Source organism: Doryrhamphus excisus, linkage group LG6, assembly GCF_037039965.1.
Source record: "Doryrhamphus excisus strain RoL-2023G ecotype Guam linkage group LG6, RoL_Dexc_Guam_v1.1, whole genome shotgun sequence".
NCBI classification, from domain to species: Eukaryota; Metazoa; Chordata; class Actinopteri; order Syngnathiformes; family Syngnathidae; genus Doryrhamphus; species Doryrhamphus excisus.
Window position 1 is genome coordinate 23,576,061 of NC_136362.1, and position 17,416 is coordinate 23,593,476.

Genomic DNA, 17,416 nt, shown 5'->3' on the forward strand with positions numbered 1-17,416 from the left:
GTTCAAGCGGCCAAAAGTAGTTTGGCTGGACTCTCCCTTAGAGATAAGGTGAGAAGCATCCGGGAGAGACTCGCAGTAGAAGCGCTAGTCCTCTACATTGACAGGAGCCAGATGAGGTGGCTTGGGCATCTGGTTAGGATGCCCCCTGGAAGCTTCCCTGGGGACACGTTGGAGAGACTGTGTCTCCCAACTGGCCAGGAAATGCCTCGGGATCCCTCAGGAGGTGCTGAACCAAGTGTCTGGGGAGAGAGAAGTCTGGGCCTCCTTGCTTGGGCTGCTGTGCCTGCGACCCGGATGGATGGGTTATGGACTTTGATTGGATTTAGTTTTTTTCAAGGGGAGCTTCATACCAGCACTCCTACCTTGTCCTTGTTGCCAGTATTTAGATTCACCTGCCTTTGTCACCACCAATCATGACAGTCCTTAATCCTGTGTCTCTGTTACTTGACATTGATCCGTGCAAGTCAGTTCACAGCAAGTCACCCTCAACCAGTCAAAGATTCCAGTCCCCGTGCCAAGGAAGCTCAAGGCAACCGTTTTTTTTGTTCCAGTGCCAAAATTACCAAAGTGCATGTAGGTTCCATGTCTGGTCTTGTCATATTGTCTTGGGGTGGAGGACAAGGCACGTGGACCCAAATGCAGATATCGAAAAACAGATGAGCAGGATTAAAAATACACATTCAGAAAATACAAAAATTCCACAAACAAGGATGCTAGTACACCAGTAAAAATCCCAGTAGCAACAGGGGCCAGACCCACCATATACAAAAGTGACAAAAACTACATTTGAAACACTTCTATGCTAGGACTACGTTATGCTAGCCATAGCATTTCAGTATGTGGAATCAAACTATGGAATGGATTGAGTAAGGAAATCAAACAATGCACAACGATGAGCCAATTCAAGAAACAATACAAGCAGTTGATGTTTGCCATTACCATTACCATTACCAAGAGTAACCAGAAAACTAAATACAGACCCAAATGGCCCAAACAAGGCTGAGCTGGACAGGGCACATGTAGAAGGAGGAACAAAACACCAAGTAAGAAAATACATAGTGAAGAGACAGGAGCAGATGAAAATCCTCAAACAAAAGCACCAGCCAACGTGTTCATCACAGAACATGGAGTTATTCCACTGAAAGACCAAGAAGGGAACCTTGTTGTTGTAGAACCATCTTAATGTTGGCTGAGGTGATCCTCTAACAGTGAATTCTATGCACGTGTCATGGCGACGCTCCGGCTCCTTCAGCTTTACTATAGAAGGACAAACTGAAAAAGAAAGAAGCAACAAATTCTTGTCGTAACACAACATTGTAACGAGAGCTGTCAAATGATTTTTTAATTTATCACCATTCACAATTTGATCTGAAACATGGCAATTTTGACTGTATTTAATGAATAGAAAGATAAAAATAATGTATATGTATATTTTTAGACTTGGGTGCTATCTTTAGCTTAATTAACACATGCACATGCACATGCATATGTGTGTGTGTGTGCGTGTTCTTACAATGAACATTCAGCTGAACGGAAGCGTTGGCCATCCCTACGACGCTGGTGGCTGTGCAGGTCAGAAGAGCGCCGTTGTGATCTCGGCTTACATTTACCAAAGTGATGCTAATAGACTGAGCAGTGCTGTTGTTGTAGACTCTGTCCTGTAGGGAGTTACGATTTAACGATAATAAACTTTTGGCCTATTACGTAACCAGCCCCCTGACATGCTTGGAATTATGTAAACAAAAAAATTCCAGCAAAAGTGAAAGCACAAATGTTCATTTTCATTGCACAAAACAACACTAACCTAGCACTAGGACTATTTGTTGGGGGGCTGGTTATGTCATAGGCCAAAACTTAATTGTTAATAACTCAAAAACAAAAGCAAAACAGCCCAAAAATTTGATGACCAAACTGGTGAACGGATAATGGCTGTTAGATAGCAGACATATTTCACTGTCGGTAATGGTAACAGCATCGTGATGTCTGAAATAGTATTTAACTTCCTGGAAAACTGTAATGGTATTCATATTACTCCCACGTGCACTCATGAAAACGGGGTGCCAGGTGGTAGTTTGCTAGCAAATGAGCAGTAAGCAAACCACCCTCATATCAACATATACAGTATACAAATGTAAAGGAGGTATAGTTGGACCTACCTCCTGTAGCTCAAAGGTATGTAAAGCATTCATGGGCCAGTCCACGTCAGGTAAGGGGGATCCGGAGCCGATACATGTTGCTGTTATATTGTCACCCTCTTTAACTGTGAGGACGCTGTGGCTTATGGCAATCTCTGGAAGGTCTGGAAAAAAGGGAACGGGAAGATACCATAAAATGTTTTCCACATTTCCAGGCAGAACAAAAATAAATTTGTTAGATTAAACATTTGGACTCTATTTTCGTGGCGCAGGGAGGCGCAGTGAGGCAGGGAGTGGCGCACCACATGCAGTGGTAATTTCATCCACAGCACCACTGTGCGCAGACAATTTGGTAATCTGATCGACTGGGTTGCGACTCGATGGGCGTGGCGGCGCACCAGGGGGAGGTGTCCACATTTTCAGCTTGTTACAGTGGGAAACGCTGGCATGCTGGAGGAGCCAGGACAGGAAGTGACAATGGAGCAAAAGCAGGAGAAGCGGGCCAGCTGGATATACCCACGCCATGGGGATGAGTGCACCCAAACTATATCCTGTTTGGGTCTGGCACCCAGACTATATCCTCTTACTCCTCCGGAGTCAACTTAGCGCATTCCTCCTCCATTGCCTGAAAGATCTGCAGGGTCCAGAAGTCCGTCTCCACGAGGTCGTCTTCGTCTGGTTGGAGCATTCTTGGTGCCTTGTTCTTTTGAGATGCGACCCCAGGATACCAAGGGCTGAACTAAATAATCCACACAAAATCAGAAACAGGTGCGCTGGAGCAGGAACGTCAAAGTGGATTGAAACAGGACAAAACACAACAGGAAGTCATTACAAAATAAGGGCATAGAAACAGGAATTCAGGCACAGAAAGGAAAACAAATCAAACAGTCACGCACCAATTTTCAAGTTACAACCGTTTGAAATTGTAATATCAAAACAGAATATTTTCTAGAGAGAAACTCTGGTGCCAAAAGGGAATTTTTTTAACAGGAAGTTGAATGACATCCCCATCAACAATGACTTGATGATCTGTGACAGGAAACGTAGTTCCTTCTTAGTTTCTGGGGCAATTTAATGAAACGGCTTGGCTTCTCAAAACAATATGCCTTCTAAACAATAATACATTTTTTCCATCACAATAATGAATCTTCAAAAACAGGGGTCTCAAACACGTGGCCCGCAGGACACTAGTTTGAGGCCCCCGCCTTGATACGAAAGTTTAATGTTAGTGCGGCCCGCGCAAGTTTGATATGGATGCTGTATGGTATCATGTACCCAGAAAAAAATATTACGTTAGATTAATGTTCATGTTAAGGGTTAAATAACTGTTAATAGTTATCCTCCCTATCCGTGTGGAAGTGGTAAGTTTTTGGCTATTAAGTTTAAAGGAAATAACTTGAAGGCTACCGTTTAGGTCGCTAGCTCTCTGGTTTGCGAGTTAGCATGTGTCTCGAGACCCTGAGGTTGCGCAATATGTTGTAAATAAAAAGAGTATAAATGTGACTATAGTCGTGTTTTGTCATGTCTACAGGGCTCTAATAATGCTTTGTTCATTTTAATCTGAAAAAAACATTTGTCTACCCATCAACTATACGTGGTTTCTAGTAGTTTTTATTATTTGCCCTTTTATTATTATTATTATATTTATTTATTACTGATTGATTGATTTTCTTTATTCTTGATTTGTTTATTTATTTTTCATCTTATTTTGTGCAGAAAAATAACAATTAAGATATTTGAGAACAGTGGAATGTTTTATCAGAGCTTTTATTGTAGAAAATCGGAACCAAAGCACTGAAAAAGTTTGTATATTTTTCTGTTTTTAATAAATGCATTTTTTTTTGTTTTTTTTGGAAAACCTGACGCGGCCCAGCCTTGCCCAGACCCTAGCTCCAGTGGCCCCCAGGTAAATTGAGTTTGAGACCCCTGCTCTAAAACTATCACACCTCACATATTGCTCTGCGTTATAGTTGTCTCCTGCACTGTTGCTTGTGCATTCTTGTGTATGTGATGAAGACGCTCACCTTGACGTCACCGCTTTTGCTGTCATGTAACCGTAATAACTGAAATAACTGCAATTGGTGCACAAGCATGATTTAGGTGGCAAAAGCCAAAGAAGAGGTCTTTGATGACCAGTACGCTAGCTGGAACAGTAAGGAGGGTGAGATGGTGGTATTGTATGAGGAAGCCTGGAGTAACAGAGAAGTATGTCCAAGTGGTGCAGGACATGGATGAGGACTGGAAGACGGTGCTAAGATGTGCTGGAGGTGTGACAGAAGAGTTCAAGGTGGAGGTGGGACTCCATCAGGGATCTGCTCTGAGCCCCTTCTTGTTTGCTATGGTGATGGACAGGCTGACACATGAGCTTCGACAAGAATCTCCATGGACTATGATGTTTGCAGATGACATTGGGATTTGTAGTGAGAGTAGGGAACAGATGGAGGAGATGCTACAGTGGAGGTTTGCCCAAGATGCAACGGGTGGAGAAAAGTGTCAGGCGTTCAGCTCAAATGAAAGGTATACAAAAGTGTGGTGAGACCAGCCATGTTGTTTGATCTAGAGACAGTGCTACTGAGGAAAAGACAGGAAGCAGAACTGGAGGTAGCAGAGATGAGGATGCTGAGGTTCTCATTGGGAGTGACCAGGATGGATAGGATCAGGAAGGAGTACATCAGAGGGACATTACATGTTAAGATGGTTGGGACATGTCCAGAGGAGAGAGAGTGAATATATTGGTAGAAGGATGCTGCCAGGTAGGAGGCGTAGAGGAAGACCAAAGAGGAGGTTTATGGATGTAGTGAAGGAGGACATGAGGGTGTGAGAAAGACAGATGCAGAGGACATTGATTTGTTGTGGCGACCCCTGAAGGGAAAAGCCCAAAGAAAAAGAAGGGGAAGAAGATATCCCATTGACTTTAATTGGTCTCAGGTCCGTAAAGGACCACCACTGAGGTCCGCTATTCGCTGATGGCCACCATAGGGTAATGACCTTTGTCATGACGCAAATTAGCAGTCGCCACTTAGCAAGAAGTGTGTACTGACCCCAAGTGGACACTCAGCAAGAGACATACATTTCCGCATCAATACATTGACAAGTGAAGAATCATTTTATAATAGAATCAGAATCAGTCCTCACAGCTCGGAGACCAGGGTTCAATCCCACCCTCGGCCATCTCTGTGTGGAGTTTGCGTGCATGCGTGGGTTTTCTCCGGGTACTCCGGTTTCCTCCCACATTCCAAAAACATGCTAGGTTAATTGGCCACTCCAAATTGTCCATAGGTATGAATGTGAGTGTGAATGGTTGTTTGTCTATATGTGCCCTGTGATTGGCTGGCCACCAGTCCAGGGTGGACCCCGCCTCTCGCCCCAAGACAGCTGGGATAGGCTCCAGCCCCCCCTGCGACCCTCGTGAGGATAAGCGTTAGAAAATGAATGAATGAATGAAATAATAAATAAAGAATAAATAGAAGAGCAAGAAGAATAAATAAAGAAGGATCGACATTGTCAAGGTCGATTGGTTGCCATGGTTACAATTTGTTGACGGCGATGATGGCTCTAGAAAAGAAACGTCCGTGCCCTGATACATCTGGATCGCCTCCCAGAAGGTCTTCCCTGAAACAATTGTGAGGCGGGGTAAGAAGAGTCCTGGATGATCCTGAGAGCTCTGCTGACGTACCAGGAGTTGTGGAGGTCTGCCAGGGAGGGGAGAGGGCAGCCCATGATCTTCTGTGCTGCTGTGACTGTCCTACGCAGCCCGTCTCTGTCAGCAGCGGTGCAGCTCCCGTACCAGATGATCAGGCAGCAACGTCAGCAGGCTCTCCATGGAGGAACGGTAGAAGGCCAGCAGCAGTTTCTCGACCATGTTGTTTTTCCTGAGGACTCTAAGGAAGTGTCACCGCTGCTGAGCCTTTTTGATGATGGCTGAGGTGTTTTTGAGTCCAGGTCAAATCACCGGAGATCTGGGCTCCCAAGAATCTGAAATCATGGACCCTCTCCACGTCCTCGCCATTGATGTCCACGATGATCTCTTTGGTCCTGCTGGTATTCAGAGTCAGGTTTTTTTTTAGAGCACCAGGTTGTGAGTCTCTGAACCTTCTCTCTGTAGGCCGTCTCATCTCCGTTTGAGATCAGCCCGACCACGGCGGTGTTGTCCGTGAATTTGACGATCCTATTGTTCCTGTGGGATGGACTGCAGGTGTAGGTGTAGAGACAGTACAGCAGGGGGCTCGGGACACAGTGCTTAGATGCTTAGAGGACAGGTGGGGGCCGAGCCTCACTTTCTCTGGCCTGTTGGTCCGGTCCGGGATGAGAGATTAAAGATCTTGCAGAAGATGTGGGACAGCTGGTGAGAGCAAGCTCTGAGCACCTTGCCAGGTACTCCGTCAGGGCCGGGAGCTCTCCTGGGATTCACTCCCTTCAGCACACGTCTCACTTCCTGCTCCTCAAGGATGACTGGGGTCTGATGTGGATGGGGCAGGGTTAGATCAAATGGGTGTTGTAAAGCGGGCGAAGAAGCAGTTCATCTCCTCTGCCAAGGACTCACACTGGTCTGCCGTCACATTAACATCTGCTCAATGTTCTTGATGCCCCGCCATACTTTCTGTGGTCGGTTGCTAGCAAGGTGGGACTCCATTTTCTCCTTGTAGTCCACTTGGGATTTTTGGATTCCTTTCCTCAGGTCAGCTCGGGCTGAGTTGTAAAGTAGAATCGCAGGCCTTGAGGAGTGAACGGACCTGGTTGGTCATCCAAGGTTTCTAGTTTGGAAAAACCTGCATGGTTCTTGTCAATGAACCGGTTCCCATGCAGAACTCAATGATCCAGAACTGTCTCTGTGAATATTTCCAGGTCCTGATTTTCAAAGAGGTGCCAGTCTGTGTATTGGAATCAGTCCTGTCATTTACTTGGGCATTTTCAGGCCAGGTTCTTATAGTCTTTGTGGTAGGCCTGATGGGCCTCTGAGGGGGATATATGCAGGGATAAGATGGTCTGACTGTCCGAGGGGGAGGGGCATTGCTCTGTATCCGTGTTTGATGTTGGAGTACACTTGATCTAGAAGAGTCCTTTCCCCTCTTGTTGGGCGTTTAACATACTGGTAGAACTTGAGGAGTACAGTCTTAAGATTGGTCCTATTGAAGTCCCCGGCAATGGTGTGTAGTCCCTCGGGGTTGGCCCGTTGTTATGAATTGATGGCATTTAGCAGGAGAGAGAGCGCCATGTTAGCGTTAGCGTCCGGGGGGATGTAAACGGGCTGTGATGATCACCACTGTGATCTCTCTTGGCAGAAAGTAAGGCCGGCATCTCTAAGTCCGCAATCGATGTCGGTAGCGTCTGGCTAGCTGTACACTAGCGTCGGGGATCTTTGAAGTGAGCCAGGTTTCGTAGCAGTTTCCGACGAGCTGTAGTTCTAGGTCTAGAGACCAAGCTTGGGAGGGGTGGTTTGTGCGGTTTTAGCTTTAGCTTTAGCCCTAAGCCGTAAGCTTTGCAGACCCGACAACAATCCAGGGTGAGGCCGACCTAGTTCACATTGGGATGTTGTGGCTGCCATTAAAGTCCATGGAAACGGGTGTTTCGACAACCAATGTCTATGTCCTGTTGGCGGTAGTGGCGTATAGCCGAGGCGGTGAAGCAAAAAGTCCACAAAGAAATATATAGTAGACGTAGAAACACACGCTGAATAGGAGCGCCGTGAGTGGCTGTGTCCGAGAGCGCCACCATCTTTGAGGAAAAATAAATAAAAATAAAGTCCAACTGCCTGGATTCAAACTGGGCAGATTGCCATGACCCGGATGACAGAGAATCTACACGTTTCAGAGTTCAGTTCCATTTTAAGCTGAAAACTTACCACATTTGCTGATGCTCATTTCTTGAAGCAGTATCTTCTGGGAACCAGAAGCACAATACAAGTGTTGGCTACTTAGCCCCGTAGCCCCCCCTTGTTGCCACAGTTGCAGCCAGCGGATCTCACAGCCGCAGTCAAAGGTTAGATCTTCCAAATGTCTACAAGGGAAAACAAAATTGACATCTGAGACTATAGTCCTTCGGTGCATACTGTTCATTCTAAAGATCTTTTTGCCGTGTCTGTGGCTCTTTTTTTTGCATAGTATTTGGTTCATCAGATCGTCACCTGGAATATACCTTTTATTTCCTCTGCATGGCAAGCCAATTTCCGACTTTGTTTACCCGAGGGTGTCGGATTCATGACACACTGACTCACCAGTAACAATTTTGAGACATCGGTCTACTTACTATTGTAATCTGCGGAAAATGTCAACTTACAATTCCATGAGTGGTAGACTTTCAAACACCCTCCAGGACAGAGTAGTCAACATGGGATTCTTGGACAGGTTTCTGGATAAAGGGGAATGTCAGAGGCGTTTGTAAAAGTGATTGCAAAATAAATCACTCTCAAATCCAAAACGACAAAGATTTAATGTAATCAATATCAGAGTATTGGCTGCACCTGTGTTAGTAAAGCAATGTTCTTGTCTATTGTACATTTGTACCAGCTGATCCTAAATGTTGTTCCTTGCCGCCTCTATGGGCAGTCTCATAAATTAATGCAAATGGCTGTCACACAATCTGGGGGGAAAAAATTAAGAAAATAACAGATCAAAAAATGACAAAATGAAATTCTTCTATTATTCATCAATTGAATCCCCAAAAGTCATGTGATTATGTGAACTGAAGATCTGATCTGTCCAGTCCACGCCCAGTACACAGTAGTGGCATGCTTATGGCAAGGAGCTGCAATCAATCAATCAATCATAAATAAATAAACGGTTGCCAATTGGCCTGTTACCGATCTGCCCAATGGGAAAAGTCCCAATACCCCCAATGGCCAGTCTGTCCCTGGGGCCCAGTTTTGTTTGATGCATGGACTACAAATAAGAATTTTGACAGAATTTTTTCATGCCGTGTGTGGCCACTTACATGTAGCTCAGTTGTGGGTTGTTGAAGAAAGCATGTGGTTGTATAGTCTGCAGGCTGCTCCTTGTAATAGTTCTGCAATCAAGAAAAATGTGTTACATACGTTGGCGGATACCAGCTAGCGTGGCTGTGCGACGGTAAGCCGTAATTGGCTACAGGTCGCCGTGGCTGGCTGCTGACCGCGTTGGGAACCCTTTCTCCTTCGCGGCATTGGTCATGTGTTTTACTTGGATGCCAAATTGTATGCCAAGGTTTTTTTTAACAGTCCCACACTGCGCTCCTTTCTTTTAGGAGGGTAGTTTGGGGACGTTTATGGACTTGGGTTGATTTAGGCTTAACTTCCGACATACACCAAAACTTGACCAAAGACTTCATTGTGTAATTGTGTAATTGGCTAGTTGAAAACATCTTCTGTGACGTTGGTCACACTGCTTCCACTTTTTTAGGTTTTCCTATTTGTCGGTTTGTATGTAAAGTTACTTGGTAAATTGGTTTTACAACGTAAGCAGTGCCTTTGACAAGACAGTGCCGCGCAGTCTTGTGTTGCATGCGTCACTTATTAGGTACACCTTAGGTACCACAAGGGGTACATGACTGCTTTTTTCCTTGAATTGTATTTTTGCCTTATTATATGAAGTCATCATAAAACAGGTGTGCTACGTACAATACAAGAATTTTGTACATTTTCAATTGGCAGATTACAGGAAGTGGTAACAGTAACCTGCATTGACTGGTCACAACATTAGGAACACCCACATAATAGTAAGTTATCAAACAATGTGTCTGTATGGCTATGATTCTACAGTATATACATTATATACATATACAGTATATACATCCATCCATTTTCCAGACCATTTATCCTCACTAGGGTTGTGGGGGTGCTGGAGCCTATCCCAGTTAACTTCAGGCAAGAGGAGGGGTACACCCTGGACTGGTGGCCAGCCAATCCCAGGGCACATATAGACAAACAACCATTCACACTCACATTCATACCTATGGACAATTTGGAGTCGCCAATTAACCTAGCATGTTTTTGGAATGTGGGAGGAAACCGGAGAAAAAAAATCACGCATGCACGGGGAGAACATGCAAACTCCACACAGAGACGCCCAAGGGAGATTTGAACCCAGGTGTTCTGTGCATGACTGTGCACCGCTCTCAATACGTTGTCTTATGCAATCTTAAAGGGGACCCATTATGCTAATTTGTCGCCCTAATTTTGTGTTGAGGACTCGTGCAGCAGCTACACACAATAACCAGCACAGAAAGCTTTCTAGATCTTCCAGAATCGGCACCTATTCCAGATGTATTTCTTTGGATTCTAATACAGGAGTGGGAGTAGTCCTGTCCCAGTGGTCCCTGTCGACTAGAGGGTCCACCCATGTGCATTCTTCTTGTGCCGCCTCACCACAGCAGAGGGTAATGGTGAGCTGCCGGCCATCGTTCATCGTGTTAACAGACCAGAAGAACTTGGCTTATACCAGAACTCCTGTCAAGCCTGCTGGTCATTACTTCTCACGTGATTTGACCTCACTATAAGCTACAAACCTGGATCATGGAACATAAAGCCTGGTGCCCTCTCCAGGGTGTTCGTCCCGGCTGAAACGGAAAAGACCTGTGACCAGATTGTTGGGAGTTCTCCAGTTGGACGTAGAAAGGAGCTACGGTGGTTTGCATATCCTCGCCTGCTTGGTTCTCAGCAGTGCCTTTTTGTTTTGTACAGTTTTTTGCCACGCTTTTTGAGTCATATTTCCATATCTTCACCCGCCTCTGGATCTTGGGATCCTGGTAACTGGCCTTGGCCGCTTGTGACAGTTACATAACATTGTGAATGGAGGAAATCGGGGGAAGAAGAGCTCGGGTGGGGGGGCGTGTGAGATCACAAACCCACAATTTTACAACACCCTCTGACACCAAATGTTTTGAGCCATCACAAACTTCTTTCAGGGCTCACCTCCAAATGCACAAACCTCATGACCTGAAACGTCGGCATGGTTTAACACCAGAATACAACATTCCAACTATATTTATAGGTCTGAAGAGTGGAAAAAGCACAATAGGTCCCCTTTAAACTTGTTTTGTAATGTACACGGTGCATTTCACAAGACAGCTGTGTACGGCTGGCATACACTCATAAAGTGTCGTAACCACCCAAAGCAGATTATGTTTGTAAATGGCGCTTTTTGGAGGTTTTTAGGTGGAATAGCTGCGTCCCAATATGTGCATTATTCATTCATTTCCGACCAGGATGTGCTGGAGACTATCCCAGCTGTCTTCGGGCGAGAGGCGGGGCACACCCTGGACTGGTCGCCAGCCAATCATTTCACTGAAAGTAATGTGTGCTAGTTGATCAATAAATCAAGAAATAGTACTGCACTTATTTTCCGATGGCAAAGATATATATATATATATATATATATAGAGCCCTGGGATTTATTGTGCATTTATTGTTATTCAGGTAAAACTGCCCAATTTATCGTGATATTGATTTGAAGTCATATCCCCCAGAAGATTTTTGAGTGTTAACAGAAGGACAGACACAAGTGTAAGGCATTCCATTGGTAAAAGAATAAACAATAAAAAATATGAAAAAAGAGACAAACATTGATATGCCTCATGACATACAGCCTCTGCAAGCCAGTGAAGATCTCCATGTCAACGTCTCTCAACACCCGTACACCAGTCCAGTTCTCAATATGTCTGTAAAGAAGCACAAAGTGCACACGCACGTCATAATTATGTCATTCTCAGAGTTCATATTTACTTTTTAAAATTGACACATTAAGTGAATTTGGAAGGTTTAGCTTCAAGCTATAGCTTTTTGCTTCAATACTTCTCTACAAGAGAGGAGAAATATGATCTCAGGGAAGAAGTACATTGGAAACACTTCTATGCTAGGACTACGTTATGCTAGCCATAGCATTTCAGTATGTGGAATCAAACTATGGAATGGATTGAGTAAGGAAATCAAACAATGCACAACGATGAGCCAATTCAAGAAACAATACAAGCAGTTGATGTTTGCTAAATACTGGATGAAGAGTCTTCAACCAGTCATGATATATATCGTGATATATATCACAATATTGACATTTTTAAACAATTTTATAAAATTAAAAAAAATTTTTAAAACATTAAAAAAAATAATTTACATTTTTTTTAAATTAAAAAAAATATTAACAAAAACAAAAAGAACTTGAACTATATTAGGAAAGCAGGAAGTGAACAAATGTAACAGTGATTGTAAAAGTACCAGATGGAGGGGTAGGATTTAATAAGCTTTAATAAGCGTTAATAAGCTACTCCTTTTGAACATGTGGAACTGGGAACTGATTATGGGATGCACTCAATTGTAATCTGATGCATGTTCAAATGAAATAAAACCATTACCATTACCATTACCATTACCATTACCATTACCATTACCATTACCATTACCATTACCATTACCATTACCAGCCTGATACCAGCCTGAATTTTACTCGGTGACAGATGAGAAATGAAATCAATCATATAGTACATGAATACTCCCTACTCCTTTGTGGACATGCTAAATTATGTTAAGTGTTAGCATGTGCAACATGTACAGAACATCAATGTAAGTATAAGTAAATGTAAGATAAGTACAGTAGTGTGAAAAAGTGTTTTCCCAGTTCCTGACGTGTCACACTTAAATGTTTCAGATCATCAAATATAAATATTAGTCAGTGACAGCACAACGGAAAACAAAATGCAATTTTTAAGGAAATCTTTTATTATTAAGGGAGAAAAATAGCTTAAAGATTTCAGGATCAGGACCAGCTGTGACTCGCAGCTTCCATAGAAGTGACGTAAAGGTGACTGAAAATAGCACAAAACAGGAAGCGCTTGCAAAATAAAACAGGAAATAGGGAGAACCAACACAAAAGAGTTTAACAAGTTCATTTAATTGCATTAATTAATAAATACGTAGCTTAATGGCTAATAACTAAGTGACATGTCGTGGACCTGCATAATAACGGCTAACCACTTTTGCTTCAAATAAATCCAGTACTGATATAAATGTGGTCAATTTGAGAACAAAATTGTGTGAAGTCTGAATCTAAAGGAACAACTTAGGAACCATCCTTGGATAGTTTTCTAACAAAAAATGATGCCCCATGCACATACATGATTTTACACAAACATGAATTTGAGGAGGCTGCACGGTGACCGAGTGGTTAGCACGCAGGCCTCACAGCTAGGAGACCTGAGTTCAATTCCACCCTTGGCCATCTCTGTGTGGAGTTTGCATGTTCTCCCCGTGCATACGTGAGTTTTCTCCGGGTACTCCGGATTCCTCCCACATTCCAAAAACATGCTAGGTTAATTAGCCACTCCAAATTGTCCATAGGTATGAATGTGAGTGTGAATGGTTGTTTGTCTATATGTGCCCTGTGATTGGCTGGCCACCAGTCCAGGGTGGACCCCACCTTTTAACAAACTCATCTAAACTCACTTTTATGTCGCCCTTATTTAGTACCCCCATTCAGGGTTCCCCACAGCAAACCTCCATCCTCCAACTACCCTCATGTCCTCCTTCACTACATCCATAAACCTCCCCCTTGGTCTTCCTCTACGCGTCCTTCCTACCTGGCAGCATCCTTCTACAAATATATTCACTATCTCTCCTCTGGACATGTCCCAACCATCTTAACATGTAATGTTCCTCTGATGTACTCCTTCCTGATCCTATCCATCCTGGTCACTCCCAATGAGAACCTCAGCATCCTCATCTCTGCTACCTCCAGTTCTGCTTCCTGTCTGTAGACCAGACAACATGGCTGGTCTCACCACACTTTTGTATACCTTTCCTTTCATTTGAGCTGAAACTCTTCTATCACGCATCATAGTCCATGGAGCTCATTTGTCAGCCTGTCCATCACCATAGCAATCAAGAAGGGGCTCAGAGCTGATCCCTGATGCAGTCCCACCTCCACCTTGAACTCTTCTGTGTCACCTCCAGCACATCTTAGCGCCGTCTTCCAGTCCTCATCCATGTCCTGCACCACTTGGACATACTTCTCTGTAACTCCAGGCTTCCTCATACAATACCACATGCTGACTTCTGCCCTTAGTCTAGCTCAAGGGTCTCAAACACGCGGCCCGCGGGACAAATGTGGCCCGCAGGACACTAGTTTGAGGCCCCCGCCTTGATATGAAAGTTTAATGTTAGTGCGGCCCGCACAAGTTTGATATGGATGCTGTATGGTATCATGTACCCAGAAAAAATTATTACGTTTGATTAATGTTCATGTTAAAGGTTAAATAACTGTTAATAGTTATCCTCCCTATCCGTGTGGAAGTGGTAAGTTTTTGTGTCTCAAGACCCTGCAGTTGCGCAATATGTTGTAAATAAAAAGAGTATAAATGTGACTATAGTCGTGTTTTGTCATGTCTACAGGGCTCTAATAATGCTTTGTTCATTTTAATCTGAAAAAAATCATTTGTCTACCCACCAACTATATGTGCTTTCTTAAGTTTTTATTATTTGCCGTTTTATTATTATTATTATATTTATTTATTACTGATTGATTGATTTTCTTTATTCTTGATTTGTTTATTTATTTTTCATCTTATTTTGTGCTGAAAAATAAGATATTTGAGAACAGTGGAATGTTTTATCAGAGCTTTTATTGCAGAAAATCGGAACCAAAGCACTGAAAAAGTTTGTATATTTTTCTGTTTTTAGTAAATGCGTTTTTTTTTTTTTGAAAACCTTTTTTGGACCCAGACCCTAGCTCCAGTGGCCCCCAGGTAAATTGAGTTTGAGACCCCTAGTCTAGCTTAAACTGCGGATCAGGAAGGAGTCCATCAGAGGGACGTTACATTTTAGTGGCCTTGGAGATCAAGTCAGTTATCGGCCAGACTGAGATGGTTGGGACATGTCCAGAGGAGGTAAATGTTTATTTTTTGTGTATGACATCAGACCCGAGGCACACTTGCTCTGGTGCACATGCGTTAATGACACCAAAAAATGTAATTAATTCATGAATGAAGTAAATGAGTTACCACTGTTAACACGTTATTATTATGTATTCCAAGAATACACGTTATCTCCAACTCTGAAGCGTTTGACGTTTGACCATGGTGGTACTTACATGGAAGTGATGTTCTGGAAATGGTCTTCCGTGCTCCCAGTAGCGTTTCCAGAGCTCCCAGTGCCCCGGAAGGACAGGAGCGAGAAAAAACGGTCATTTTCAGACAAACTGCAGTCGATGTGGTTGGGGGTGCATGCACAGGTGGGGGCGCAGTACAGCGATGAGCTCCGGTAGCTGTGAACCAAGATGCTGAGCACGAAGAAAAGCCTCCAACTGTGCCATATTTTTGGTGAGCGACAGACATCCGATGGTAGGAAAGATCCAAATCCACACATATTAAACGGTCCGTCCTTTTAAAATCGTCCAAAAAAAACCTTCAATCACTTGTACTTGTACTTGTATCGACGTGTGTTCATAAGAACATAAGAGTCTTCTTACTTATTTCTGTCCAACCAATGAAAAGGTCAAAAAACCATCTCCATATAAATGAGCGTATACCTATTTACCAGGGTATGGTAGGATCATACAGTCATGGTCGTTAAAGTCGTCAGTAGTCAGAAGTGTGTAGTGTCCCCCCCCCCTCTCTCTGTCCCTCCCAGTTTCTCTCTCTCTCTCTCTCTATCCCAACCTATGCAGGAGGAACTTTACTGTAATGTGCTGCTTCCTGACTTTCCAATGTTTAGTTCCAAGCCTGCAGTTAATACAAAAAGCTGCAGCACGACTCCTTAAAGCAGTGATTTTCAACCTTTTTTTTTTACACTGGAAAAATCTTGTGGCACACCACTAACCAAAAATGTTCCAAAATGTCACCACGACCTCACACGTGCATCAATAAGTCTATGGGAGGAACAAGGTAGGTGTTGCCACACGGACCAATATTACATTGCTCTGCCAGTCTTTACACCACAAACACTCCACAGTAGCCACGTTTTTACATCACCACTTTTTCTCTTTCCGAATGACCTTTCGGGAAACAATGGTATCCATGGAAAGGAATATTCCAATCTCTTGTCTACATGCGCCGTGAAAATCAACCAGAATAGTCAACAGGGCATGCCCAGTAAAACGTAAACACCAACATCACGTGATACCGACTTCCCCGAGTTTTTCTTTCACTTGTTGGAATAACTCCGTATTGCCAGTTTTTCTTTAGTCCAGTCTTGAAATTTAGTTTGAATCAAAAACAAACTTTGCTTCGTCCAGTGCCGATTGCTGGCCTCCATTTTTAAAAGTGAAGAACGTCTGGATCTGCGTGTTACGTCATATCTGAGCATGCTCTGAAAGAACGCACCCGGGATCAATTTAAACAGGAAAAGATCACATTCAATCTTGCTAATATTTTATAATTAAACTCAGGACATGTTTTATGTAGATATATATTTTCTTTTTTAATAAAACTGCACTTGTGAATGGTGTATAGAAGAGTTTAGATTCTGTTTCACAGATGGCGCTAATGCACACGAAAGCAGAAGAATAAAAACACCACAAAGGAGAACGCAGTCTGACAACTTTCCATTTGAGCGGGTACAAGATACCTCAATCGGATTGGTTAAAGGAATATTCCATCCCTGTTCAATTCTTTCCGTTTGAGCCAATAAACCAAAGTGAATTGGAATATTTGGGTCCATGTATACTATTGACATAATGGCTATTGACATCATATTTGCAAATGATGATTAATAAATGTTAATTATAAAAAATGATATTGGATAATTCCTCACGGCACACCTGACGCTTTCTCAAGGTACACTAGTGTGCCGCGGCACAGTGGTTGAAAATCACTGCCTTAAAGGACACGTCAATTCCACCATATTTGTCCAGTACTCGCCAACTCGCATTGGCCCCTCCTTCATTTCAGATGCGACTTTAAGGTCTGTTACTTGGTTATAAAATATAGTACATAGTTGGTACCTCCCTATTTGGTTGGCCTGTGCTCACAACATGCTGGTCTTTGGACAATCAGAAAGAAGTATGTGGCATGAGAGCCCTTTTTATTCGGGTTCCAAGACTGTGGGATGCCCTACCTGCTGATGTTGGAGCTAAAATGTTGAAGTCCTGACTTTAGACTTATTTTTACATTTTAGCATTTACTTCATAGTAGGGATGAGCCAGTACAACACTATCTGTATGTGTATCTATATCTGTTCATCCATCGAAATGATCCATACTCCGAGTGGGCGGGACGGAAGTGGTTTAATTGGAAATGGGCGTTGCTGTACATTATTTTAAATCTGAAATTTACCCGGATTGATCAGAAGTTGCTATATGTGTTGTTTATTATTCAGCTATACG

At 43.2% G+C, this 17,416-nt stretch overlaps 1 protein-coding gene across 1 annotated transcript in view; it reads right to left on the reverse strand.

Annotated features, from left to right (window-relative positions):
* LOC131138377 (NT-3 growth factor receptor-like) overlaps positions 1–15,459 on the reverse strand; it is a 30,747-nt gene extending 15,288 nt beyond the window's left edge. The window contains exons 1-8 of the mRNA XM_058087234.2: positions 15,185–15,459; positions 11,691–11,765; positions 9,066–9,137; positions 8,412–8,483; positions 7,978–8,132; positions 2,157–2,299; positions 1,514–1,658; positions 1,160–1,272 (exon numbers count right to left, since the gene is read on the reverse strand). Coding sequence (XP_057943217.2) covers positions 1,160–1,272; positions 1,514–1,658; positions 2,157–2,299; positions 7,978–8,132; positions 8,412–8,483; positions 9,066–9,137; positions 11,691–11,765; positions 15,185–15,459 — 1,050 coding nt within the window. The remainder of the gene's footprint in view (positions 1–1,159; positions 1,273–1,513; positions 1,659–2,156; positions 2,300–7,977; positions 8,133–8,411; positions 8,484–9,065; positions 9,138–11,690; positions 11,766–15,184) is intronic.
* Positions 15,460–17,416: the final 1,957 nt, after the last annotated feature.